Here is a 26,440-nt window from a genome sequence, read left to right on the forward strand (position 1 = left end):
AGTCAGTCTGACAGCTTAGTTTTGGTGGGGGGGACTGTGGATTCTACAACTGCTTGTGGTCGTTCGGACAAAGATGTGGTTCTGCCACTTCATAGTCGCTTCCCTGCATTCATGACGCAGGCAGTGGAATTTGAATGAACAATTACAATCTAAGAAAGCAGAATTTACCCTCCAGTGCGCTGGCTTCTCATTCACTGGCATTCATTTTGAGGCTCAGAGTGACCCTCAGAGTTCCCCGCCTCCCTATTTTGCATAGGAGCCGACTGCCTCTATAAATGCCTTTTCTACCATGCTGAGGGCACCAGGGCACCATCAGGCTTTAATTGAATTGAATATGAATTTGAATTGACTCCACCCTTCCGATAAGTTTCAAAAGTTTTCATTGTGATTTCAAGAACCGACTGCCTCTCTAGAGTGTGCCTGGCCTTGTTGGACATCACCAAAAAGCATCCCACCCCACAGCCTTTGGCTACTGCACCCCTCTTCTCATCTTAAAGGTGCGCTGTGAAATATTTTCAGTAGTTTATTTCCAGAATTCATGCTGCCCATCCACAGAGGTACCTTTTTCATGAACCATGACCTTCAAATTCCAAGTATTCTTTATGACTGAGAAAATGGCACTTAAATAGACATTTTAGCTGAAAATTTATTGTACTTTGGTCATACAAACATCTTGGTTTATTACTTTAGAAATAGCACCCTTTTAATTCTAAATTAGTAATTCCAAATTAAATAATTTGGTCGAGTTTACTTTGATCTTTTATTTAATTCCGAATTGTGACTTGTTTACATGATGTTTTCAAAGCGGAATTAACCTTTATTCAGAATTAAAGTGAGTTAATTCCGAATGAAATGCCTCATGGAAACTTAGTGATTGATGATGTAATAGAGGCAGGATCTGGAAGGATATTGCTATGTCAAATTGGCAGTAACTACAATATCCAACGTTACAGTATACCAAGGCTTTGAAGGCATTTTTCTCGGTTCCACAAACCTCCAGTAGAGAGAGTAGCTCCACACGGCATAAATAGAAAACAGTTTATGTAAAATAAATGTCAATATCAACAAGCCGTTTTTGATTACAATGAATAAGAACTCCTTCAAATATTTACAAAATTACAGCTCTCATTAACATTTAGCCATGAACAGTTGGCGTCATTGTTCTTAAGGACATTGAAATGACAGGACATTGGCCATCCAGTACTATAATAATATAGTACTATATGACAAGGCAATATTATAATAACACAGTGACAATGCTGTGCTATAAACCCCTTTACCGTTTGTAAACAGATATGACATTTTTTGGATTTTCTAGGAGTTTCTGCGCAGGAACACCTCAGTCACACTGTGATGACATTGGGACAGAAGTTTATTTCAAGGATGGGAGTAAGGATATTGAAAAGAACCCCATAGGAGGATACTGGAGCCTATACCAAGAAGCTGGTTCAACAGTAAACCAGGTGAAGTTAAGAGGTAAAGCATCTAATAGAAAACCCTGGAGTCCTTGTTTTCTCAGGAATAAACCAGGTTAAATGCAGAGGTAAATCATCTAATGGAAGAGCATGGAGTCCTCTCCAGGCTGTTCTATGGATTTACCCCTTAACTTAAAGGTATACAAGGTAGAATTGAAAGGTTAATTAACTACAGATTCAAGTTGGCTGATCCATAAATGAGTCAAAAGTAAATGAACAGTGATTCTCCTAACCACTTTCGCGGTCCGTTGTCAGAGTTCCCCACAAGTTTACTTTTAACAGAGCGAATGAGTGACATGTGAAAAACAGACTTTACGTGCCACAGGAGAAATATTATCAATAGTATTCATTGTTGGTACTCTGGGATGAAAACATTCACACAAGGAGGGGAGTTAAAGAGCATTTTTTTATGACTGTGTAGATTTTGAGGCAGTCATGCACCACACAAATTCAGCCAAATGGCAGAGAGCAGCTTTAACCTGGTTTACTCCTGAACCAGCTTCCAACTACACCGTAAAACAAACTGCTTAGGAACTAGTATGCACATTGGCAAATTAACTGCTTGAACTAGTATGCACATTATAAAATGAATGAACTAGTATGGACATTGAAAAATGAATTACTAATGAATTAGTACACACATTATGAAATGAACTACTTAGGAACTAGGACACGTGTTAGGAATTAAAAGACTTTTCACCTCAGACATGTAATATAAAATACAACGATTGTGTTTTAACTCAGACACGTCTTGTGAAATAAACCATTTATGGACAAAACCACTTGAGAAAGAGCTCTCCTTCTGTGCATGTATTATTAAAAAAAAAATACCAGATTGTCCACTATGGGTATTTTAGATCACATTTGTCTTTCCACTGATCTGGTTGTTCTCCAGTATGACTTCTCTGATGGCGTTTTCGAGTACGCGAGTCTGCAAAGGCCTGTCCACACAAGGTGCACTGGTACGGCTTTTCTCCAGTGTGGGTTCTCAGATGTCTCTTGAGTTGATAATTGGTTGTAAAAGCCATTCCACATGTGGTGCACTTATGCTGCTTATCCTCCATGTGAAATTTTTGATGTTTTGAGGCATATTCATGTGCAAAGCTCTTTCCGCATATGTCACAATGATAGTTTTTTTCTCCAGTATGGCGTCTCTGGTGCCTCGTCAGTAAATGTGTATAAGCAAATACTTTTCCACATGTGGGACAAACATGCAGTTTTCCGCTTGAGTGGGTTTTCTTGTGTTGATAAAGATTTCCAGGGTGCACAAAGGCCTTTCCACAGATCGTACACTGGTATGATTTTATACCAGAATGACTTTTCTCGTGTAAGATGAGCTGTGACGGTCGATTAAAGGACTTTCCACATGTTGCACACAGATGTAGTTTTCCCCTAGTATGGCTTTTCTGATGCCTCTTGAATTGATCTGATGTTGTGAAGGCTTTTCCACATGTGGTGCACTGGTATTGCCTCTCTGCATTGTGAAGATGGCCTTTCTTTGTATGCGTTTGTTCCTCTTTTCTTTCCCCAGTTTGATTTGGTGGTTTCAATTCTGCATCCTGCCCTGTAACAAGAATCGAAATTCATCAATAAAGTACTGCTAAATAGACTTCGCTGAACAATTGGCCCTGTTCTTAAATAAAGATTTTGCTGAAGAATTGGCCCTGTTCTTGAATGAAGACTTGAGGTTGAAGAGGTTGAAGCATCTGCTAGCATTCAAGCCATCACTTGTAATCATCAACATATCAGCCAATTACTGGCTGGCATTATTTTCACTGTCCACTGCTGCTCATCATGTGTGGGAATCAAGATACCATCTCATCTGTCACTTGCACTTGTTTTGTTCTTTCAAGAAAGTGACGGGAAAAGGAGATGGGAGATGCTTTTTTAAATTATTATTTAATTATTGGGTTTTTTGGTTCTTTGGTGCCCCACTGCCTCCACCCCTACCTCTTCTTGTGCATGTGCTTTACAAAAGCCACAGAGGCAATAGTTTATAATATATAATACATGGTTAATCTCATTGCAGAGTTGCCAAGCAAAAGATTAGAGAGTGGAATGGAAATCATCCTGATGATCAAAAAGAGTGGAAGCAAGTTTACAGAATAGAAAGCAATGCCAGGTTTGGACTTCTCAGGTTATGTACAAAAGTTAAACCATCAACTCAAGCTCAAGCATCTCTTTGGTCTACAACAGATGTTAGACCAGTTTTAACATCTAGTCGAGTCGATCTGTCCAGAAGTTTCAGAGAAGTTTTGAAATACATGTTTGCGACAGGATTTGTCTGTGTAAATGAAGCATTTCTCTATTGAACAACATTTGACAGTAAGTTTGACTTCATATTTTCACTGCACTAAATCCCTTAATTCTTATTTTTTACTTAAGATGAAGGACAAGTATGTCAGAGATATAAATAAATTTGAATGACCTGCCCCAACAAAATCTTTACATAAGCTAAAGAAAATGTGAATTTAGACATTTTATTGTTATTTTGTTTCTATGGCTTTGTCAAATGAGCAATATGCATACGTAGGTTTGACCTTTTTTTGCAAAACAATAAAATGTTTAAGTTCACATTTTTTCTTACTTTTGATGAGGTACAAGTATGTCAAAAGATGTAAATAAATCTGAATGGCCTCAAAAATTATTTATGTAGGGATATTCCTATATAAATTCATTGAAGTCATTAATGTCTCCGCGCATATTAGTCGATAAAAAAGACTTACCTGGAAGAAATAAATCCCTGAAAGTCGTACTGTGACCAGGCGTCTCGCCAGAATGAGTGCGTTGGTGCCTAATGAGATAGTCTTTTCTAGCAAAAGTCTTCCCACATGTGCTGCACTGATATGGCTTTTCTCCAGTATGGGTTCTCTGATGCTTTTTCATGTCTCGCAGATGTGCAAAGCCCATTCCACAAGCAGGACATACATGCTCCTTTATCCCAGTGTGGATTTTCTTGTGCGAATTTAGAGTGCTGCTAGTAGCAAAGGCTTTTCCGCATGTAGTACACTGATAAGGCTTTTCTCCCGTGTGAACTCTAAGGTGTCTCTTAAGATCACTCCTGTCTGAAAAGGACTTCCCACATGTAGAACACTCATGAGGCTTTTCTCCAGTGTGGACCCTATTGTGTACTTTAAGATCAAATTTTCCTGCAAAAGACTTTCCGCATATAACACACTGGTAAGGCTTTTCTCCAGTGTGGATATGATGGTGTTTTACAAAACTATATTTCTGTGTAAAGGACTGTCCACATGTACTGCACTGGTAAGGTTTTTCTCCAGTGTGGGTTGCCTGGTGCGTTTTCATCTTGTGTTCACCAGCAAAGGCCTCTCCACATACTGAACACACATGCTTTTTCTTAGTATGAACTGTCTTGTGTGAATTTCGAGAGCTGCTAGTAGCAAAGGCTTTTCCACAAGTTGTGCACTGATATGGCTTTTCTCCGGTATGAATTCTAATGTGTCTTTTGAGGTCACGTGGTACTGCAAAGGCCTTTCCACATGTAGAACACTCATTAGGCTTTTCTCCAGTGTGGACCCTAGTGTGTACTTTAAGGTGATCTTTGCGTGTAAAAGACTTTCCGCATGTAGTGCACTGGTAAGGTTTTTCTCCAGTGTGGACTCTGTGGTGTTTTATAAGATAACATTTGTATGCAAAGGCTTTTTCACAGATAGTGCACTGGTAAGACTTTTCTCCAGAATGTACTCGTTGATGTTGGGTGAGTTGGCTGTTGTCAGTAAAATTCTTCCCACAGGTATTATACTGGTATTGATTTTCACTGAGATTAATAATCTGTTGGTTTTTTCGAGGACAGCCTTTTGGCCTGGAAGTCTTTTCCTCTTTTCTTTTGCCCACAGGTTTCCCATTTTTGATTGGTGATTTCGATTCTGCATCTTCTCCTGCAATGAAACAGAAAGACATTACTAAATAACACCAACATTGCTAAGTTTCTATGGATACAGCACTATATGTAGAAATAAGTATATCTTTGGTTACAACCAGGGCTTTGAACCGTTATTTTTTTCCAAACGTTCCGTTCCGAACAGAAACGGAATTATAACGTTTCCGGTTTTGAGTTCCACCAATAAATTGACGTTCCCGAACCGGTTAGAACCAAAAAATATTGTTCCCGGAACGGTTAATTTCGTTCCTGTCAGCTGATTACTCCCAATAGGCCTAACTGACGTTAACCAAGAAAGACGGAAGTGCAAAACAGTCAGCCTACATTCAAAACTGCTTATTCAAGCGGATGAAAAGAATATCCTCCAGAATTTTGTCATTCAGGGACGACCTAAGCGGAGAAGCAGAGAATAAACCTCAATTATGAAAATGTACGCTGACTTGGGTCACGGGGAGCACTACTGTATGATGGACATTGTGAGTTTGTGCATATTTGAAGCGGCCATGGATGCCCAATAACGCCGAAACATTGTCGGTGCGCTTTACACACGCTTCCCTGCAATGTCTTACAATAATGCAATGCAAACTCTGTCCTTTTTTATGACAGTGGTTTCTCTTAATAAAGATGTGGAGTGAAGACTTTGTAATCTACAGCTCTCTCTCCATTCAGTCAGAGAATGTCTGATGTCACACAAGACGTGAACCTCAGCCGTCATGGTAACGTGCGCAGGAAAATATATATATTTTTTTTTAGTTTAAGGAACGATATTAACCGGTATTAACCGGTTACCATTATTTTTAAATAAGTGTTCCCGTTCCAGAACATAAAAAAATAATAACATTTCCGGTTTCGTTTCTGTTCCCTGTAAAATACAAAAAGTTCCTGGTTTTCGTTTTCGTTCCTTGAACCGGTTCGAAGCCCTGGTTACAACTAGTGGTTTAACTGGTTTCTAGAATAAAACTCCCCACGGCACTTTCTCATGTCTACCCTCTATTAAAATATTCTCAGCTCCGATTAAAATCTAATAAACGCTCTTTACCCCTTATCGATAAGGCCACCCCTCGTCCTATCTAGTCCCTTAATTAGTCCCCCCAGTCAAAACTAGGGGTCGACCGATACAGGTTTTTTAATGGCCGATGCGATACCGGTTTATTTTCATCACCCTTGGCCGATACCGGATTTCCGATACCCGATATTTGGGGCCGATATGGGTTTAAAAAAAGGTTAAAAAATGACAAATATTCCAGGTCTCAAGTTAAAAATAAACATTCCTTTAACATTATCAAATTAATTGAGGTGGGAATGAGAGGTGGATCGTAAAATAGGTTTGATCTGTCCATTACAGCCCAGTCAAATGTTTTGACTTTCTAAGCTCCATGAGCTTCATGGAAGGGGCAAAACGTAGGTACCCAATACTGATGGGCACACTCACAGAATTCTAGAAGACACACAAGGGAAACAACAATGTGCAGCCACAGATACAACTGCACCTTCACACAAATTCACACAGACACAGACACTGACAGAGGGAATCATATGGGGAAACACATAGTCCACTCCGGGGGGCTTACAAACTGTTTAACACATTGATTCCAAAGTCAGGTAAAAATATGTCTCCAAAAACGTAAAAATGCGTGTTTACAGTTTTTTGTTATGGATTCTGAATCTACACATTCTAATGCCCATTTTGTGTGATTTTCGTAATTATGTGATGAACAGAACAGACATAGATCATGAAAACACCTACAAAGTCAAAACTCTTAAAAAGATTTGAACTTGGATATTTCATCATCTGTGCATTTCATCACACACAGTATGAGTTTATTACAGCGAATCAAACCACTTCCTGATCACTTCACGTCACATCAAATCTCCTGTGCCAAAGTTACTTCCAAGAGAATCAAAACCTGTCAGTCCTGTCAGTGCCTATCCTAAATATATGCCTATGGAAGGACAAGGAGCTTTTCTGTCAGCAAGATGGGTGTAAAATGGAAGGTTGTAATGAAAAACAGCATACAACACAGCAGTAGGAAGTAATTTTGGGTGAGTACTTTGGCGTGTCTGCTTTTTTTCTACACACAGAACGAAAGCTACGGTGAAGTGACATTAGCTCTTCAGATGATGTTGCTCTGAACATTAGCAGGTCCAGGTGGGTTTTTTCTTCATCAAAATAGTTAACATGGAAGCTAATGGACTTGGTCTTCGGGCGTGAAAATACATTTAGATCCTCAATTTAAACTCGGAGAGTCGAAGAGCGCACCCGTGACAAAAAAAGGCTTTTTCTCCGTTCGAATGGGGGAAAACGCTATTTTTAACTAAAGTAACTCGTTGAATAACTTCGGAATGGAGGAAGGTAGCAGCATACCGTTTTCACAAATAGAAAGCTGAGATTCTGAGCTTCCGATCAAGCCCTGGCATGTGTCCAAGACAAAATATTCGGTGGCTGTTCAGAAAATTACAAAGAATAATGAAACTGGCTGGGAGTCTAGAGATAAAATCCCAAATAACGCCTGGGATTCAATGTGTTAGATAAGTATTAAATTATGTTTGGAAGTCAGAGGTGTGCTCAGTCCCTTTAGAAAGATGAAAAAAGTATTCTTGTGGGTGCTCTTTGGTTCAAGGTTCAATGTCAAAAAAGTTGCTTGAAAAGAAAAAAAACTTTTCTTCACCAAGGCACTCGTGGGCAATTTTAAAAGTCCTTAAAGGACATGTCATAATAATAAAGACATTTTTAACTATACTTTTTGGAGTGCCTTGGTGAAGTATTAAATTATATTTGTTCATAAAATAAATAAATATAATACTTATCTACAGCCATTGCAAAAAGTTTTGTCGCCTATCCATCTGTTTGGAACAACAGCCTTTCAATTAATCAATTAATCTTTCAATTAATCACTTCGCTTCCGAAGTCACTCAAATGAAAGCTACAACCCTCCCAAATGAAGTTTTATGTACAAAAATAAATGTCATGCACCAAAGGAAGATTGACCATTTAATGAACGCAGAAAGGGCAGATTTTCACAAGACAAAAGTGTTGTCGCCTATCGAACACAATGTGAAAATGAGCAGATAAGTTACTTCAAAACACTTCAACTACTGAAAATATATTGGCATACATTTTTGTAAATTGACATTGAGAATGTTTAATAAGGGTCATGATCATATGCTGTATATTTTGCGAAAGGTTTTAACTTGCCACACCCAATCCACTTTCTCTGTGTGATCAAGAAACACCTCAGGAGGTCTGGCCAAAGGTGCTAGGTCTACCTGGAGACAATGGAAGCCCCCACAGCTTGGAGACAGATGGGGGATGGTTACTCGCTACTACAAAAAAGGCAGATACACTAGGGAACGACAGAATTATCTTGACTGTTGCTGTTAGGAAGAGGTCACAGGAGAACAGAATGCAAAAATGCTTTAATCATTTGTAACTTCATGCCAGATGCTTTGGATAAATAAACCCGCTAAAATCAAGAATTGGACACCATGCTCTCTGACTCTTTAAAAAGAACACACTGGATTCTAGCCAACATATAGTAAGTTTGGAAAATGATTTGGAAATGGGTTTACAACGTTTGGAACAAAATGGCTGAAATCCAACACTACGTAGATCAGGTGTCATAGGCTAGGCCCACTGCGTGTCATAACGCATGAACTTGCCAGTCTGCTGCTGCTTACCGTTTAGAGAACTTTCGTCGTCATCCTGCATCTCTACTTCCTTCACGCTCGTCTCCCACGAGCCCTCTGAATCATCCGAACTGCTGGACACTGATGAAGGCGGATGAAACTCTTCCTCCTCCTCTTCTTCATCCTCCGTTTCTGATCCTGCAGAAGAGTCCTTCTCGTATCCACAGTCCTCATCTTCCTCCAGCTTGACTTCTATATTCGCCGGTTGACTTGGTGATCCGATTTCAGATGGATTTTCTGAGAAAACAGTAGAAAATCCAGCATTAGCTCTCAAGTCTGGGGACAAGGAGGCCCTCAAGTCTGCCAGGGCCAACTTGCACCGGAGCTTGAGAGCAGCCAAGCGTGCATATGGACAAAAAAATCAACTCACACTTTACAGACACAAAGAACCCAAGACGCCTGTGTCAAGGCATCCAGTCAGTCACAGACTACAAACCCCCCCACCATGTGAGGACAACACAGACTTCCTCAACTGACGTAACAACTTGAAGAAAATAGCATCACAACACCCACAAAAACCCCTGTAAACCCAGATAGCACAACACTTCAACTGTACCCAGCAGACGTGAGGAAGACCCTACTCCAGGTGAACCCCTGGAAAGCTGCAGGGCCAGACAGCATACCGAACGCGAGCTCATAGACTGTACAGACTCACTCACTGACGTCCTTACAGACGTGTGTGTGTGTGTGTGTGTGTGTGTGTGTGTGTGTGTGTGTGTGTGTGTGTGTGTGTGTGTGTGTGTGTGTGTGTGTGTTTTGACCTTTGGAAAGCATACATAGTGCACATGTCCCCCCCCCCCACACACACACACACACATGCACATACGATCTGTCTCTACCGCTTGCTCTCTATGCAATACATACAGTCTGTACACTACCCAGCAAACCTAAACACTTGTGTACTCACATGTGTGTGTTTGGAAACACTCAATGGTAAACACTCACATAGAGACACAACATTCAGACACTCATGGAAACAAACACACAGGGTCAACACACACACACACACACACACACACACACACACACACACACACACACACACACACACACACACACATATACACACACTCATGGAAACACACACACATGGTCAACAGACACACACAAATGCGCGCACGCGCACACACACACACACACACACACACACACACACACACACACACACACACACACACACACACACACACACACACACACACACACACACACACACACACACACTCAAACACACATTCTATGGATGCTTTTTGCGGTATTCATCGAGTGCAGTGGGGAAGCCTAGTAGTGGGGAAGCCTAGTAGTGGGGAAGCCTAGTAGTGGTTGCCAAACTGGGGGTCGGGACCCCTCGGGGGTCATGGAGGTACTGTTAGGGAACCACTAACCTATAATATGATAGCCTACATAGTAGTGTATATGGTTGAACAGTTTTATAACTATCAAAACTTTGTATATCAAGCTTCTTTATAAAAAGGAGTTGTGGAAATTGTGTAAGTAATTAATTTGACTGATCGAATAATTGACCCCTTTAGAGTTTGTAAACAGATATGACATCATTTGGCTGCGTGCGCATCGTTGTATCAGAATCGACCATGCACTGTTCACTTGTACAGAAACTCGACAGGTGTTTTTTTTTCCCGAAATAAGATAACAGATGGTCATGCTAACTTCAGAAATGCAGTAGGCACCACAGACACGGGCATTCCTGACGATGTCCTCAGTCCAGTCAGTAGTTTAAAGTCTTGTAACAACAAACATCTCCTATGCTTCTGGAACAGCCTCTTCCCTCTCAAAATAACATACCGGTAACAAGTGTACTTTTCAGAATCTCTATTTTTTTATCAACGTACACGCTTCCGAACACGCTGTCTGTTTGCGTGTCTGTGTTCACCTTGTCCTCCTTGTAAGCATCTGCTAAATGTAATGTAATGTAATGAAATGATCTTTTATGTAATGTGTGTCTTTCTGCCACCATCGCCAGTAGGCTTCTGCAGTTAACTACAGGACGCAGTGGAGTGGTACTCTGCACCTTAGAGGTCATGGGTAAAATAGCCTGTGGTTTAAAATTCTAAAAGTTAAAATTCCTCTGTGTGTCTCTGTACCTCTCTGTCTGTGAGATAGAGACCTGTTGTTGTTGTCGTTGTCATTTGCAGTTGATGCTGACAGGGTTATTTCATTCAGGCTTCATTTCAACAAAGACGCTTTTGCACACCTCTGTAGTTGGGCAGGTGTGTAGCCTAATAGGATATTATCGCAGTGGGGTTGACATTCAAGTGTAAAGAAATCCTGCACACAGTCCATTCCACCAACAAACTTTAATCCCACGTTTCGGTCATCCGACCTTCTTCAGGTCTTCAGGTTTGTTGGTGGAATGGACAGTGTGCAGGATTTCTTTACACTTGAATTTCAGGCTTCATTAAAATGTGAAAAGGTCTTGATGGAAGCAAATATTACATTGGCACTTTACATTCTGTAACACATGAATTCATTCTAAATGCATACCAAAAAAACAACTTGCCTCATTTTTCAATTGAGCGCACTATACACAACCAACCAGGGCTGGAGCTTTAGGCGGGGCAAACAGGGCATTTCCTGCGTTGGTGGTGGGGGCCCTATTATAACCTTGGCTGTATTGGGGGCCCCATCAGTGTTTTACCCCGTGGCCCTGTGTGCATTTGTTCTGCCACTGAAACCATCCCTCCTTTATCACTGGTGTAAACTCTGCAGCGGCTGCCAGACACATAGTATGTACAGTATTCCTGTAGAGCCGTGCCTCTCAACCTTTTATGGACAAACGCCCCTCTTGACCTCATCAAAAGCCTGCAAAGGCTGACCCCCCCTCCTCCCTTAGTATTGAAAATGTAAAATAGGCCTAAATGAATTCCCTACAATGGCAACAATATCACCCCATCACATTTATCATGCACACGGCAGTGGTCAAGACTGTATGGTATTGTGGTATCTCACTGGACCTATGTGTTAGGTACTTAATCGTGTGTACTCATTCTGCTGCTTGTGTTATCATTTTCTTTTCATGCCATCTCTGTGTGTCTGTTGTCCCACTGGACCCATGCCCTCTTGTGGCCATTTTTGGTATTTCCCCCCTTCCTGGTTTCCTCAACAAGACCCACGATGATGTTGTGGTCTTTGCTGTTGGCTCAGTTGGATATCATCACAGCCCCCTCCTGCATCTATTAATCATCACAGCCCCCTCCTGCATCTATTAATCACCACAGCCCCCTCCTGTATCTATTAATCACCACAGCCCCCTCCTGTATCTATTAATCATCACAGCCCCCTCCTGCATCTATTTGGTTGAAAAATGTTGTGTTTTTATATCCGGTTTTTAGTTTAGAGAAAGTCACATTCACCCTGTGACACTAGGGTCATTTCACGTGAAATCAGACACTTTGGGACCCGACCGACACTGATTTCAATTATACTTGGTGTGCCTTTTTAGTAGCAAGGTAGCACCCCAGAACTGCATTGGTTTGAATCTGACACTAATATTAAGGGAGAAACAGACTAGGAAAGGTTCACATGTGAAGGTAGGACACTATACATTCAGACTTGATTATATCAGTCAGTGTTAGTCACAAAAAGCTGTCTGTGGTGTTGTTTGAAAGCTCTTTTCTGGATCTACAAATTACACAACAGAATGGAAAACAATAACCCTCAGAATATGAATCAATATGATCAATTGAAAAATTAAAAATTGAATATCTAAAAAACGTATATTTTAAAATGGCCAGTTCCTTGTCTAAACGTAGCGTGCAATGTCATGAACAACACCTGAAATGATGGTGTTTGGTTCTTCATTCATTTCAGAGATAATGGGACTCAAAAATATTGCATCATACAGATCACCTATAATAATATAGTAATACCAGAATAATGTCACATGACAGCATGTCTATCGGAATATGTGAAGGATGGAGATGGTCCATTAGGATGCAAGAAGTTCAGTTTCACCTTTCCAGTGCTCGGCATACATTCCTCAACACATGCCAGCCACTAGTTGACATCATATACAGCTACAACATACCCTTTGATGCTTGAACATTTTTAAAAAAAATCCTTTTCTGAGCTTATTCTGTCAACCCTGCCTTCTCGGAGTGCTGAAAATGGCCTAGCTTCCACTGTGTCCATTGACAATGGGCAGAAGCTGTGTAGTTTTTGAGTACCTGGAATAGGGACCAACGCGAGTGCAGGGCCCACCAGGGAAATGCCTGCTATGCCAGATGGCCAGTCCAGTCCTGTCCCTGACACTACTCTATTACTACTTCATTACAACTCATTTCAACCTTTATGTCCCATTATCTCTGAAATGAATAAAGAACCAAACACTCCATTTTCAGGTGTTGTATACAGTATGACCTTAAAGGCTATGTTTAGACAAGAAACCGGCCATTTAAAAATATAAGGTTTTTTTATATTCAATTTTTACATTTTCAATGTATCATTATTCATCTTCTGAAGGTTGTTGTGTTCCATGCTGTTTGTGTAATTTGTAGAGCCAGAAAAAAGGTTTCAAACAACACCTCAGACATCTTTTTGTGACTTACACTGACTGATATAATCAAGGCTGAATGTATAGTGTCCTACCCTCATATGTAAACCTTTGCTAGTCTGTTTCTCCCTTAATATTGGTGTCATATTCACACAAATGCAATTCTGGGGTGCTACCTTGCTTCTAAACAGGCACAGCAAGTATGATTGAAATCTGTGTCGGGCGGGGCCCCAAAGTGTCTGATTTCACGTGAAATGACCCAATAGCAGATTCTTCACACAGTGGAATCCCTAGTATTTCACTGAGTTACAAACACTCCAGTTATCTTGGTCTTTTGTTTAAGATATAGATTAGAACACTGGCATGTTGTACAAACTGATAACTTTATTAATAAAACAACACGATTGCACTGATAATAACTTTATTAATAACACAACATGACATCATGGGAGGGGGGGGGGTCTGGGTGTGGACTGGAGGCATCATATGTAGATGACAAGAGTTCAGCAGAGTGTGTGTGTGTGTGTGTGTGTGTGTGTGTGTGTGTGTGTGTGTGTGTGTGTGTGTGTGTGTGTGTGTGTGTGTGTGTGTGTGTGTGTGTGTGTGTGTGTGTGTGTGCATTCTCTTGTCCCGCTATAATATCTGTGTGTGTGTGTGTGTCATCTTGTGTGTGCTATCATATGAAGGGCCGCTGTCAGCTATTTAGCATTGTAACTAAGTAAATATTTCAGATTTTTTTTTAGCACACCTCAGCTGGCAGGTGCGTCGGAGATGGCCCATGGGTCACTCAGCAAACAACTTAAAGAAACTCCCGCACACTGACCACTTCGCTGTTCTTTCTTGTACTAGACCTTCATCAGGCAATCTCTGCCGTGTAATGCCTTACATTACTACATTACAGCAAAAAGTCAAGCATTACAGTACTTAATTAATTGTGTGATGCATTACTGCCCAACACTGTTAGTGATGATCCAATGAGCTCAGGTGGAACATCTACATTTGTGACAATTTCAAGTGGGAAGCAAGTTGGGAAAGATTGGGAACCTCTGTTCTAATAGAAGGTGTTGAGCACACTTCTGCTTTTTTCTTAATGACAAATAAATGCATATCGTACCAAGAACGTGGTTCACATTGCAAGCTGTTAGAATGGCCACATACACCGTTTCCACCACATCAGCACAATGTCTGACAGCCATCGTTAAAATTGGTTGCCAATACGTTTCAAATCATTGCTGGATCTCAAATGGCGCACTTGTGCAATTCCGGCACTATGTTTCAATGTGTAACTAACACGTGGCTTCCAGTGCCACTCAGCTAAGGCACATGTGACACTGTGGACACTTTATAATTTGGTGTGGTGAGAGAGAGAGAGAGAGAGAGAGAGAGAGAGAGAGAGAGAGAGAGAGAGAGAGAGAGAGAGAGAGAGAGAGAGAGAGAGAGAGAGAGAGAGAGAGAAGAGAGAGAGAGAGAGAGAGAGAGAGAGAGAGAGAGAGAGAGAGAGAGAGAGAGCTGCCTTGGCTAAATGTATGTAAGAGTGAGCTATATTTGGTTAATTTATGTGTAACTGTGTGTAATGTCTTGTGCAAGTCTTTTTGTATTCATGTATGCGTGTATGCTACTTGACATTTCCCCCTGGGATCAATTTAATGATGATTTAATCTATACTGTACACATGTGAACACTGAAATGCACAAGTGCACCATTTGAAAGCACGTCATTTGATATTTTTTGTCACATGTCAATGCAGTAAAATGCAGCAGATGCACCCTTCCCCACATGTGCAGCATGAATAACACGCGAGAAGGATCTCAATTCCACATCCAAGTGTTAAAATAGTCCAGATTGTCCTGTGTGCACTCTCATGTGACAGTTTGCAGATGATCTACAGGTTGGTGTAGGTGTGGGACTGATTTTTCTGTTCTCCAGTATGGCTTTTCTGGTGACGTTTTAGAGTACGCAAATCTGCAAAGGCCTTTCCACATGAGGTGCACTGGTACGGTTTTTCTCCAGTGTGGACCAACAGATGCCTCTTAAGTTGATAACTCTCTGTAAAAGCCTTTTCACATGTGCTGCACTTATGTCGCTTTTCTTCCATATGAATTTTCTTGTGCTTTGAGGCAGAGTCATACGCGAGGGTCTTTCCACATATTTTACAATTATACTGCTTTCCAGCATGAATTCTTCTAAGATGTTGCCTCATTGCGTATACTTGACCAAACGCCTTCCCACAAGTAGGACACACATGCTGCTGTCCTACTGAGTGGGTTCTCTTGTGTTTATATAGAGCACTGCTGTTTTGAAATGCCTTTCCACATGTCAAACACTTATACGACTTTTCTCTAGAATGCGCTCGCTGGTGCATGATGAGGTGGCTCTTTTGAGCAAAAGTCTTTTCGCAGATTGTACACTGATATGGCCTTTCACCAGAATGAGTTTTTAGATGCCGAATGAAATTATTCTTATGATTAAATGACTTTCCACATGTAGCACAGAGATACATGTATGGATTTCCTTTAGCGTGCCTTCTCATGTGATACTCCAGAGAATGTTTTTGTGCAAATGTTTTTCCACATCTGCTGCACTGATATGGTCTTTCTCCAGTATGAATGTTCTGATGGTCCCTCAACCTTTCTGCTCCTGCACAGCCCTTACCACAAGTAGGACAGATATGCTGCGCTTTCAAAGTGTGGAGTTTATTGTGTGCTTGTAGATTGCCGTAGTGTGCAAAGGGTTTTCCACAAGTTGTACACTCAAATGGCTTTCCGCCATGAGTTTGCTGATGCTTGGTGAGCCCCTGGTGTCGAGTGAAACCTTTTCCACATACCGTGCACTTATATGGTGTTTCCCCAGAATGACTCAGTTTGTGCGCAATGAGACTACGCTTATGAATAAAAGCCTGTCCACATAAGTCACACAGATATTGCTTTCCTTCAGTGTGGATGCTAAGGTGAGTTTTGAGTTGACTTTTGTCTGCAAACGCTTTTCCACAAACGATACACTGGTGCGGCTTTTCTCCAGTGTGGGTTTTCTCGTGTCTCTCCAGGTGGCTTTGTCGCGCAAAGTCTTTTCCACAAGTAGTGCACGAGTATGGCTTTACTCCAGTGTGAACGCTCTGATGTCTCCGGACATCTTTTAGTAAAGTAAAGGCCTTTCCACATGTACTACACTGGTGTGGCTTTTCTCCCGTATGGGTTCTCTGGTGGCTCTCCAGTGAACTTGAGTTGGCAAAGACTTTTCCACATGCAGGACATACATGCTGTGTTTTTGCAGTGTGGATTTTCTTGTGCCTACTTAGAGAGTTCAGTCTTGCAAAGGTCTTTCCACAGACAGCACAATGATGTGGCTTTCCCCCAGAATCAACTTGCTTGGTACACTGATGCTGCCTTTCACCAGAATCAGTTGGCTGCTGAATTCTGAGGTGGGCTCGTTGGTGCTTCAGGAAATGGTCCTTTCGGCTAAACGTTTTTCCACATGACTCGCACTGGTATGGTTTTTCTCCAGTGTGCGTCCTCTCGTGTCTCTTAAAATCCCGTTGGCGTCTAAAAGACATTTCACATTGTGGACACTGATACGGCTTTTCTCCAGTGTGGGCTCCTTGGTGTTGAATGAGATTTGCGTCTTCAGTAAAACTCTTTCCACTTGTGCTGCTTTGGTTAGGATTTTTTCTGAGATGAACAATCTGGTCTTCTCTCCGAGTAAGGCCTTTTGGTGTGGAAAACTTTTTTGCTTTTCTTTTGGTTGCAGGTTTCCGTTTTCTGGTTAATGGATTCCATTCAGCATCACCACCTGCAACGAGACAGAGCGTCTTAACTAAATAATAAGTCACACACGCAACCCAACCCAACCCATGTCTTTACTAAATAATGTCACTCACACAACCCAACCCAACCCATGTCTTTTTTTTATCTTTTACACAAATGAGTTTTCATCAGGCTTTTTCAGCCACTGATGAAGGGCACTGTGTTTAAACATAAACACACGTGCACATACACACACCCCTCTCAACACGCCAAACATATTTCTTACGTCAACGCAAAACAACCCAGTTTTAATTACAATGAATAAGACATGAAAGGAAAGAACCTTTTTAAGTATTTACAATTTCACATCTCTCATTAACTTTTGACAGTGAACAGTTTGCCTCATTGGTCTTAAAGGGACACTGTGCAGGAAATGGTCAAAAAGGGTACTGCAACTATGCTGCTCATTGAAACTGGGCTGCCAATTGCCAAATTTGATCTTTACATCAAAGTTTTTAAGTAATAAACAAATATTTTCTAGTATGGTCCAAGTAGAGTCATTTTTGCATTTTTGGAAATTCAAAATGGCGGACCATGGAAAAGATCCCCCTTTTCATGTATGAAAAGGGCAATTTTCTCAGTCATAATGAATATTTAGAATTTGATGGTGGTGATAAGTATTCATGAAAAAGTAACATTAGTGAATGGGCAGCATGAATTCTGGAAATAAACAACTAAAAATCTCACACAGTGTCCCTTTAAGGACATTGTAATGATAAGACAACAATCTTATGTACCGTACTGGCCCGACAGGCTTTTTTCCCCTAATAATACGCCTAAACAGGAGGGGTCGTCTTATTTTCGCGTACTAGACAAAATACCACATTAAACTTCATTTCACAATGAGTGTTTGGACTTATAATAACAACAAACTATGAATCAGCCACCGTCCCTCACAACAAAAATAAAAATGGAGAAGACAAGAGACTGTCTTGAACAAAAGTAGTTTGAAATCTGGACACAGCCACAAAATATCTCACTGAGTGCAATGTATGGTGGTGGAGAGCACAAAAAGAGCGTCTTAACCCTGTGAAACCTGAACCATGACAGCAATGAGAGAAAATTCTATTTTTTTGGAATTTGCTTCAATGTTGGTCCCTTATAAGAAATGTAAAAAAAAATAATCAAAATTTTGTTAAGGTCACTGAGATATTTAATGCATCATATATGATGCATCAGGCTTTTAATGAATGAAAATTACAATTTCGTGACCATTGAAAAATGACTTTTAATGCATTTACAACTTTTTTTTTTATTTAAAAAAGTTGTCAGACAATTTAATTTGAGGATTATCTTTAAATATTTAGTGAGATCCTGCCATTTTTTTTAAGCCTATCCTTGTTTTAGCAGGACCATATTTTACATTTCTCACAGCCTGGTTGGGTAATTTTTTAAAATCTATGTAAAAACATAGCTGATCGAATGCTTAACAACCTATTTATGAGTGTAATATAGATCATTATTCTTTTTTTATGTGTAATTTGAATATATGGGTCCATTACTACAATTGGACCATTTCTCCATTCACTTCAATGCAATTTTTACGAGATCATAATTTCTACATTTTGCATTACATTTTCAAAATTGCAAGTAAAACGTGTTTCTTAAGGCAATATCTTTGTCTTGAAGTAAAACAACTTGTGTGTTTTGTTAAACGATCGTCGTGGTATGCTTTGTAAGTTTCCCTATGGAGCAAATGCATTGATGGCTGACTTCCTGCCACCGCCGGATGGTGCTTATGTTTCATCAGTTTTAGCACGATCTCTCTGCAACACGGTGTAAAAATGTAAACTCTTCCTTGAGTAATTGCACAAAGCAGGTGTTCAAATTAAAGGATGTAGAGTTATATTTCGGAAATTTGTACACAAACCTTTTGCAATTTGTCGATATCTCAGCGTCGGTCAGGGAAACCGGCATTTTTCGCCGAGCTGTGATCAACTTGTTGTGGCGGTTTCCATGTACTGCAGGACGTTTGGAAATGACACGCAGGGTGTTTTTGAGATGGATTTTTTTTTGTGTCAGCGTGGAGAGGGCTTTGAATTTGATGCATCATAGATGATGCATCCGGCGCGATAGGGTTAAGAATGCTAATAGCCAAAGAAAAGCTTTCCGAGGACCTGGACCTCAAAGCTGCTGCTTCCAAGAGATTGAATCGAGAAACGGCCCCCTTGTGCGCACTGTCAAAAAACGCAACATGCATGTCCTGGATGCTTTCCGTGGCCATCTGACGGAGCCAGTGAAACAGCAGGTGCAGAACATGAATGGGGATCTTGTGATCACGATAGTGAGAGTGACAGCGATGCAGAAGATCTTTGTGGGGCCGAAGATTTTGTGCCACTACCACGGCCACTGTGGAAATTTTCATAATTCCCTTCTCCCTAATGAAGGCCCCAGTAACAGAGCTCCAGTGCTCTCCCCCATCCTCCTTAATGACCGAGGTACCCTGAGCAGGGGTGGAGCTATAAGAGGAGCAAGTGGGGTATTTGCCCCTGGGCCCTCCTATATTAGTGCTGGTGGCCCTATTATGACTCTGCCAGACCGTGTGGGGTCATCAGTATTTTGCCCTGGGGCCCTTTGCGCAATAATTCTGCCACTGACTCAGAGCATGGTACCATCCCGCCGTACAGCTCCCTTGAGATGCCATTGGGGGCTGCCCCGCTGCATGGGATAGGCATAAATGCATTTTTGCTGTGTGCAGTGAGCACTGTGTGCTGTGGAGTGCTGTGTCACAATGACAAGGGTTGGAGTTTGAGTTTCCCCAAGAGTGCTTTCCATTTCACTTCAGGATGAGGGTGATGCGCAGTTGGCCATGGAGTCAGTAATGGAGCAGCATACAGTCGGCTACTGATGAGGCAATAGAGCATTAATATATTGCAGGATATTGGTGCTGTAGGGATGGTATGGTATTAATGGTATGGTGCATGTCGACTAAGGTGATGTCATGGATCACTGTATTTTTTGTAGTTTATTTAGTAGAGACAAACGCGACATGGCAAGGCCATGACACAGCTTGCAGATGTGAGTACATAAAAGGTTTGTACCTATAGATAGCCAATTTACAACTTCAGTCCCTGGTCAGGCTAGCTATTCTAATAAGATATATAAATCACCTAGTCAATACAATTATACTATACAGTTTACAATTATATGTTATCTTAAAACATACTTCCTATAACATTAAAAGCATGTGCAGCAGGGCTTTACATTAACTTTTTCACCCATTGGCCACTGTGGCTAGTGGTTTTCCCGAGTCACTAGCCATTCAGGTATTCCACTAGACACAGATTTTATATTGTTTTTTTTTTCTTTGTCATGATAGTGTACGTCTAACCTTAGAGGATGAGGTGCTAAAGCAAGATGAGTGTATAACTTTCTACATGGAAGTATATCAAGCAAATAGAAACTGAGTTACTGAGCTTTTTCACTTTTTCTTGAACTTAAATACAAACAATTGTGCACAAGGGGCACACAATAGAATAGGCTATGATGCGTATGTCATACCAAGGAATAAGCTGCCAGCCAAATTGGCTAGTGACACTGAAAGTATTACTAGCCACAGCCAAGTTTTACCAGCATTTGGCCGGTTGGCTAGTGCCAGTGTCAAGCCCTGATGTGCAGAAGAAAAACAATATGATGAGTGTGATCTATATATACTGTGTGTGCATGTGTGCTATCTATTGTGTGTTGTGATGATTACATGGTTTTCCTTCAGCCAGTGTTTCAGTTAAACTTCAGCTGGACTTCAGCTTTGGAATCCAGGTTGCCCATCACTATCACCATTATTTTTTTTATTTTCATGGGCCTCATGGACCCAGTAGAATTTATCTAAATTTCAACATATTTTACAGTGTGATTTTACTGTGCATAGAACATTTTTATCACACAGCTGAGGCAATATGCTTTTATTGGGTAGCTCTATGCATCAAAATGTCCATTTCTATTCCAAGATTTTGACTATCACCATTATTTTCTATTTTCATGGGGCTGGTGGCCCCGGTAGACTTCATCCAAATTTCAAAATATTTTAATGTTTTTACTGGGTGTAGAACATTTTTACTACAGGGGCAAAGGCAATATTTTTTCATAGGGGGCGTTTGATGCACCCTAGTACCTATGCTAGCCACACACACACACACAGCCACACAGCCACACAGCCACACACACACACACACACACACACACACACACACACACACACACACACACACACACACACACACACACACACACACACACACACACACACACACACACACACACAAGGATGTAGCTATGCTAGTCACACAGACCCACAATAGAATGTAGCTATGCTAGCCACATATATACAGTGCCAGACAACAAATAATAAGGTCAACCATGATTTAACTTGTGGTTCATACTAAATGTAAAAATGATCAACAGCATTAAATACTGAACTACGAGAGGGGAAAAAAATGAAGAAGGTAAAGCTCCTGGAATCACTGGTATAGGCACCCTTTACTGGATACCATTGTGGAAACCTAATTTGACTCAAATATGGTAAATAACAAATGGGAATAAACCTTTGACAAAATGTTTTTATCCATTGGACATGAATTAGGCAAGGATTTTTTACATTATGTTTTAAATAGCCACCTGTTACATCTTGTGCGTCTTTGACAAATGTGAAGACAGAGGAGCTGCCTGAGGTCACCAGAAATACTATTATTTGCAAAACCAAGACCTCCAAATAATAAAAGGTCATCTCAAAAGACTGTGGTATACCATTTCCAACACTGAGTTGTGTTATTCAGAAATCGGCCAAATACAGAGCTGCAAAGAACATCCTTGGATGTGGGGGTAAGGCAAGAAATTATGATAGAAGTCTGTGGAAGTTGGTGCAAATAATGACAAAACACAAAGTCTAACATCTACAGACCTGAAGGTCAACTTTGAACTGTTTTGGGTAGCTTTTTCAATAAGCACCACAAATTAAACACTACACAAAGTATTGGTTTTTGGTTGGAGGCAAAGGCAGACCACATTGCTTCATGAAAGTCATAAAAAGGAACACTTGAAGTCTGTATAAGAGAATACAGGGAAAGCACAGCCCTTTTAAGAATGTTTTAAGGCTAGATGAAGCAATGGTACAGCTTTTCAGTGATGCACACAAACATCATGTTTGCATATTCTGCAAGAAAGTCTTTAAGGAAAAGGACACCCTACCAAAAATCGAGCATGGTGTCAGATCCATAATATTATGTCACCCCATTGATGCATTAGGTATTGGAGGCTTTGACCAGATCACAGGTATCATGACAGGCATTACAGGTATCATCATTTACAGGAAAATGTGTAACCATGTGCAAGAACACTTGGTTTGAGGTGAAGATCATGTTCACTCCAGCAAGACAAAAACCCAAATCACACATCCAAATGCTCACATCAAAATGCTACCAGAGAAGTGCAAGAAGCTTGTAGACGAATACCAAAACCTTTGGAGGCTGCTATTTCTGTCTAATGGTGTGAAACCAACCCGTTAAGGAGAGGTGCCAATATTCATGGACATGCCCTTTTTCATGTTTTTGCTTGAAATTACAAAATGCATTTGGAAAAAAATACTTTGCTATTCTAAATATCTTTCTACCTTCAATTAAAAGATCCTGTTGGTTAAAGTTGTTATAATTCCATTTATTTCTGGATATATTGCACAGTTTGTAAATGAAATTAAGGGGTGCCAATACGAATTGGCGGCGCTGTACATAAAAGTATGCTATGCTAGCCACACAGACCCATAATAGGATGTACCTTTTTAGTTTTTTCCAGCTTTTTTAATGTGTATGTGCCATGTACACCTCCCATGTCATGGTCGTATAACTCTGGCTCAGTCTCAGCTGACATCCATATGATTTCCCAAAATGACTAGCATGTTCTAGCATGTCCATATAAATCGTACATCTTATCTCTGATAAAATAAACAGGAGAGCTTTTTTGATGCATCACCCATCTAAATTTTCTTGCAAAGTAACAATGCAGAACACTGCAATATCAGCAGCTGGGTGTTCTTGTATATCTATGGATATCGCGATGTTGCGATCGGTGTGTTTTTAGCAACTCCAATGAATTCCATCCTTCAACCATACCATTTGACAAGGACCATTTCTATGACTTTGCATCATTACATTATATTACATTTCTAGCAATGTGGAATCATTGTTTTATGATGTGATCTTGTAGGGGTCCCCTAATGTGTGAGTAGTCACAAGACAACATTATCAAAGCCAAACCATTTTTCCAATCACATATTAATAAGGGTTAACGTTCGGCGAGAAGGTCGCTACCGTGGAATAGCAGCACGACAGAGAGAATCTTTAGACCCCGACGCGGAGCGGAGCTACAACAGCTAGGTAGCCAGGACAACAGGTGTTGTCTATCACAGCAGCTGATTAGAGTGACAAAAGACCGGACCCCCTGCGGAGTGATATGAAACATTCGCTTTAGCCACTGACTTGCTTTAGCACTGAACGTCTTGTTGCCATTGACAGCGGTAGCCAGGACAACGGGTGCTGTCTATCACAGCAGCTGATTAGAGTCTTGTTGAAAAGTCGCTTTAGCAGTGAAAAGTCTTGTTGCCATTGACAGCGGTCTGTTATAGACCAACCCGTCCGTTATCGAAAAATAACAGACGTCCGAACGTTGGGGAGCCCCGTTGAAATGAATGGAGCATTCGACAGATGACGTCACAACCATATAATAATAATGAATAAGCCACATAGCCTACAAGAAGTAAAAAAAAAAACAGAAATCACCACATCATCATCATCATCACATTTAATTTCAAATTGTCACAATGTTACACATCTCTCAAATGGCTGCTATTTACAATGTACAGGGGTGCTAGATTTTTTACATTCTACCTCCTCCTCTATTCTCTCTGAGTACAGGTGGCTCAAATGGTTACGCACCAGAACAGCTTACGATGGGTTCATAAAGTTGCAGTTACAAAATAATGAGCAAAAATGGTCAGAACTATAACAGTCTTCATACAGTGTAATGTACAGCAACAGTGGGGGTGGGGTAGTCGCAGAGGTACTGCAGGGAGGTTTGCAGAAAGATGGGACTTTTCATAAAAACAATGAAAACACAGGTTAATATGTAAACATATATTCATCATACAGGTCCAACAGTGGTTTTCTACTATTTAAAAAAATTAGGCCACCCTAGACTTCATCATACGCCTCTCAACATAACGACCCTGTTGAGAAAGACTGAACTATCTGCATCTCTAACACGGCTGACATTACACATCAGCAAACACTTCCCCAGATGTTTATACTGTATAAGTGTTACATTAATTTGTGAATTCTGCAGTTTGGAAGGATCTCAGCTTCTGTGCTTGTGTTACGAAATAAAAAATCCACCTTAAAATATTTTAGATCATGAATGTGTTTCTATGCGTTATATTGACTTGGTTGTATGGCTTCTCTAGTGATTCTTGAGGCTGTGTGTCTGCAAAGGCCTTCTAGAGGTCAGTGTATGTGTGGGACTGCTTAGATTTTTCATCTGTGTGGGATTTCTGGTGACGTTTTAGAGTGCGCTTGTCTGCAAAGGCCTTTCCACATGAGGTGCACTGATGCGGTTTTTCACCCGTGTGGACCATCAGATGCCTCTTGAGATGATTTGAGGTTGAAAAAGCCATTTCACACGTGGTGCACTTGTGCCGCTTTTCTCCCGTATGAATTCTCTGGTGTCTTAGAGCATTTTCGTATCTAATGCTCTTTCCACAAATTTTACAATGATACGGCTTTCTATGGGTTCTTCTGACATGCTTCTTCAAGAAGTCTACATGGGCAAAGACCTTTCCACAGACATGACACACATGCTGCTGTCCCTCTATGTGGGTTTTCTTGTGTGTAGAAAGAGAACTGCAGAATCTGAAGGCCATTCCACACGTTGTACACTGAAATGGTTTTTCATCTGAATGAATTCGTTGATGCGAGATGAGTTGGCTTTTTGATGCAAAAGCCTTTTCACAGATTGTACAAAGATATGGCTTTTCACCAGAATGAATTCTTTGGTGGATGATGAAATTTTGCTTTTGAATGAAGGTTTTTCCGCATGTGGCGCACAGATATTGGTTTCCTTCTTTATGTATTCTCAAGTGAAATTTGAAAGGCCCTTCACTTGCAAAGGTCTTTCCACATTTGGTGCAATGATAAGGTCTTTCTCCAGTATGAATGTTCTGATGGTCCCTCAGTCTATCTGCTCTAACAAAGGTCTTCTTACACGTGGGACACACATGCTGCTTTTTCAAAGTGTGGAGTTTCTTGTGTGTGTGTAAAGAGTTATAGTGGGCAAACTTCTTTCCACAAGTTGTACACTGGAACAGCGTTTTATCAGAATGTGTTTGATGGTGTCTGATGAGAAAGTACTTCATTGTAAATCCCTTTGCACATGTGGTGCATCGATATGGCTTTTCACTTTCAGAATGACTTTGTTCATGCATGGTGAGATTGTCTTTTCGGGCGTAAGCCTTTCCACAGGTCTTACATTGGTACAGCTTTTGTCCAGTGTGGACTGACTCATGTCTCTTTAGATCGCTCACTCTTGCAAATGCTTTTCCACATGTGGTACACTCAAATGGCTTTTCACCAGAATGAGTTAGTTGATGCTTGGTGAGAACCTGGTGTTGAGTGAAACCTTTTCCACAGATCGTACACTTATGTGGTGCTTCCCCAGAATGACTCAGTTCGTGCACAACAAGACTACGCTTTTGAATAAAAGCCTTCCCACATGTACCACACAGATAGGGCTTTCCTTCAGTGTGGATTCTCAAGTGAGTTTTCAGTTGACTTTTGTCGGCAAATGCCTTTTCACACATAATGCACTGGTGCGGCTTTTCTCCAGTGTGGGTTAGCTTGTGTCTCTCCAGGTAACTTTGTTGTCTGAAGGCTTTTCCACAAGTAGTGCATGAGTACGGCTTTACTCCAGTGTGAATACTCTGATGCCTCCGGACATCTTTCAGGAATGCAAACGCCTTTCCACATGTGCTGCACTGGTGCGGCTTTTCTCCCGTATGGGTTCTCTGGTGCCTCTTGAGATCACCCAT

At 40.8% G+C, this 26,440-nt stretch overlaps 1 protein-coding gene across 1 annotated transcript; it reads right to left on the minus strand.

The window, feature by feature from the left end:
* Positions 1-1,341: 1,341 nt before the first annotated feature.
* Positions 1,342-26,440, minus strand: LOC134458603 (zinc finger protein 883-like). The gene is made up of 5 exons (XM_063211025.1): positions 26,131-26,440; positions 9,055-9,300; positions 4,845-5,374; positions 4,238-4,766; positions 1,342-2,448 (listed from the first exon to the last, which is right to left on the minus strand). The coding sequence occupies exons 1-5, from the start codon at positions 26,438-26,440 to the stop codon at positions 2,318-2,320; spliced, it is 1,746 nt and encodes a 581-aa protein (XP_063067095.1). The 3' UTR covers positions 1,342-2,317.

This window comes from Engraulis encrasicolus, chromosome 1 (genome assembly GCF_034702125.1).
Source record: "Engraulis encrasicolus isolate BLACKSEA-1 chromosome 1, IST_EnEncr_1.0, whole genome shotgun sequence".
Classification (NCBI taxonomy): domain Eukaryota; kingdom Metazoa; phylum Chordata; class Actinopteri; order Clupeiformes; family Engraulidae; genus Engraulis; species Engraulis encrasicolus.

Coding starts and splice junctions, on each gene's coding strand:
- LOC134458603 (XM_063211025.1), bottom strand. CDS start 26,440: ATGGGTGATCTCAAGAGGCACCAGAGAACCCATACGGGAGAAAAGCCG. Junction 4,767..4,844: donor CTCGAAATTCACACAAGACA/GTTCATACTAAG, acceptor AAAACGCACCAG/GCAACCCACACTGGAGAAAA. Junction 2,449..4,237: donor TCATTCTGGCGAGACGCCTG/GTCACAGTACGA, acceptor CCCACACTGGAG/AAAAGCCGTACCAGTGCACC.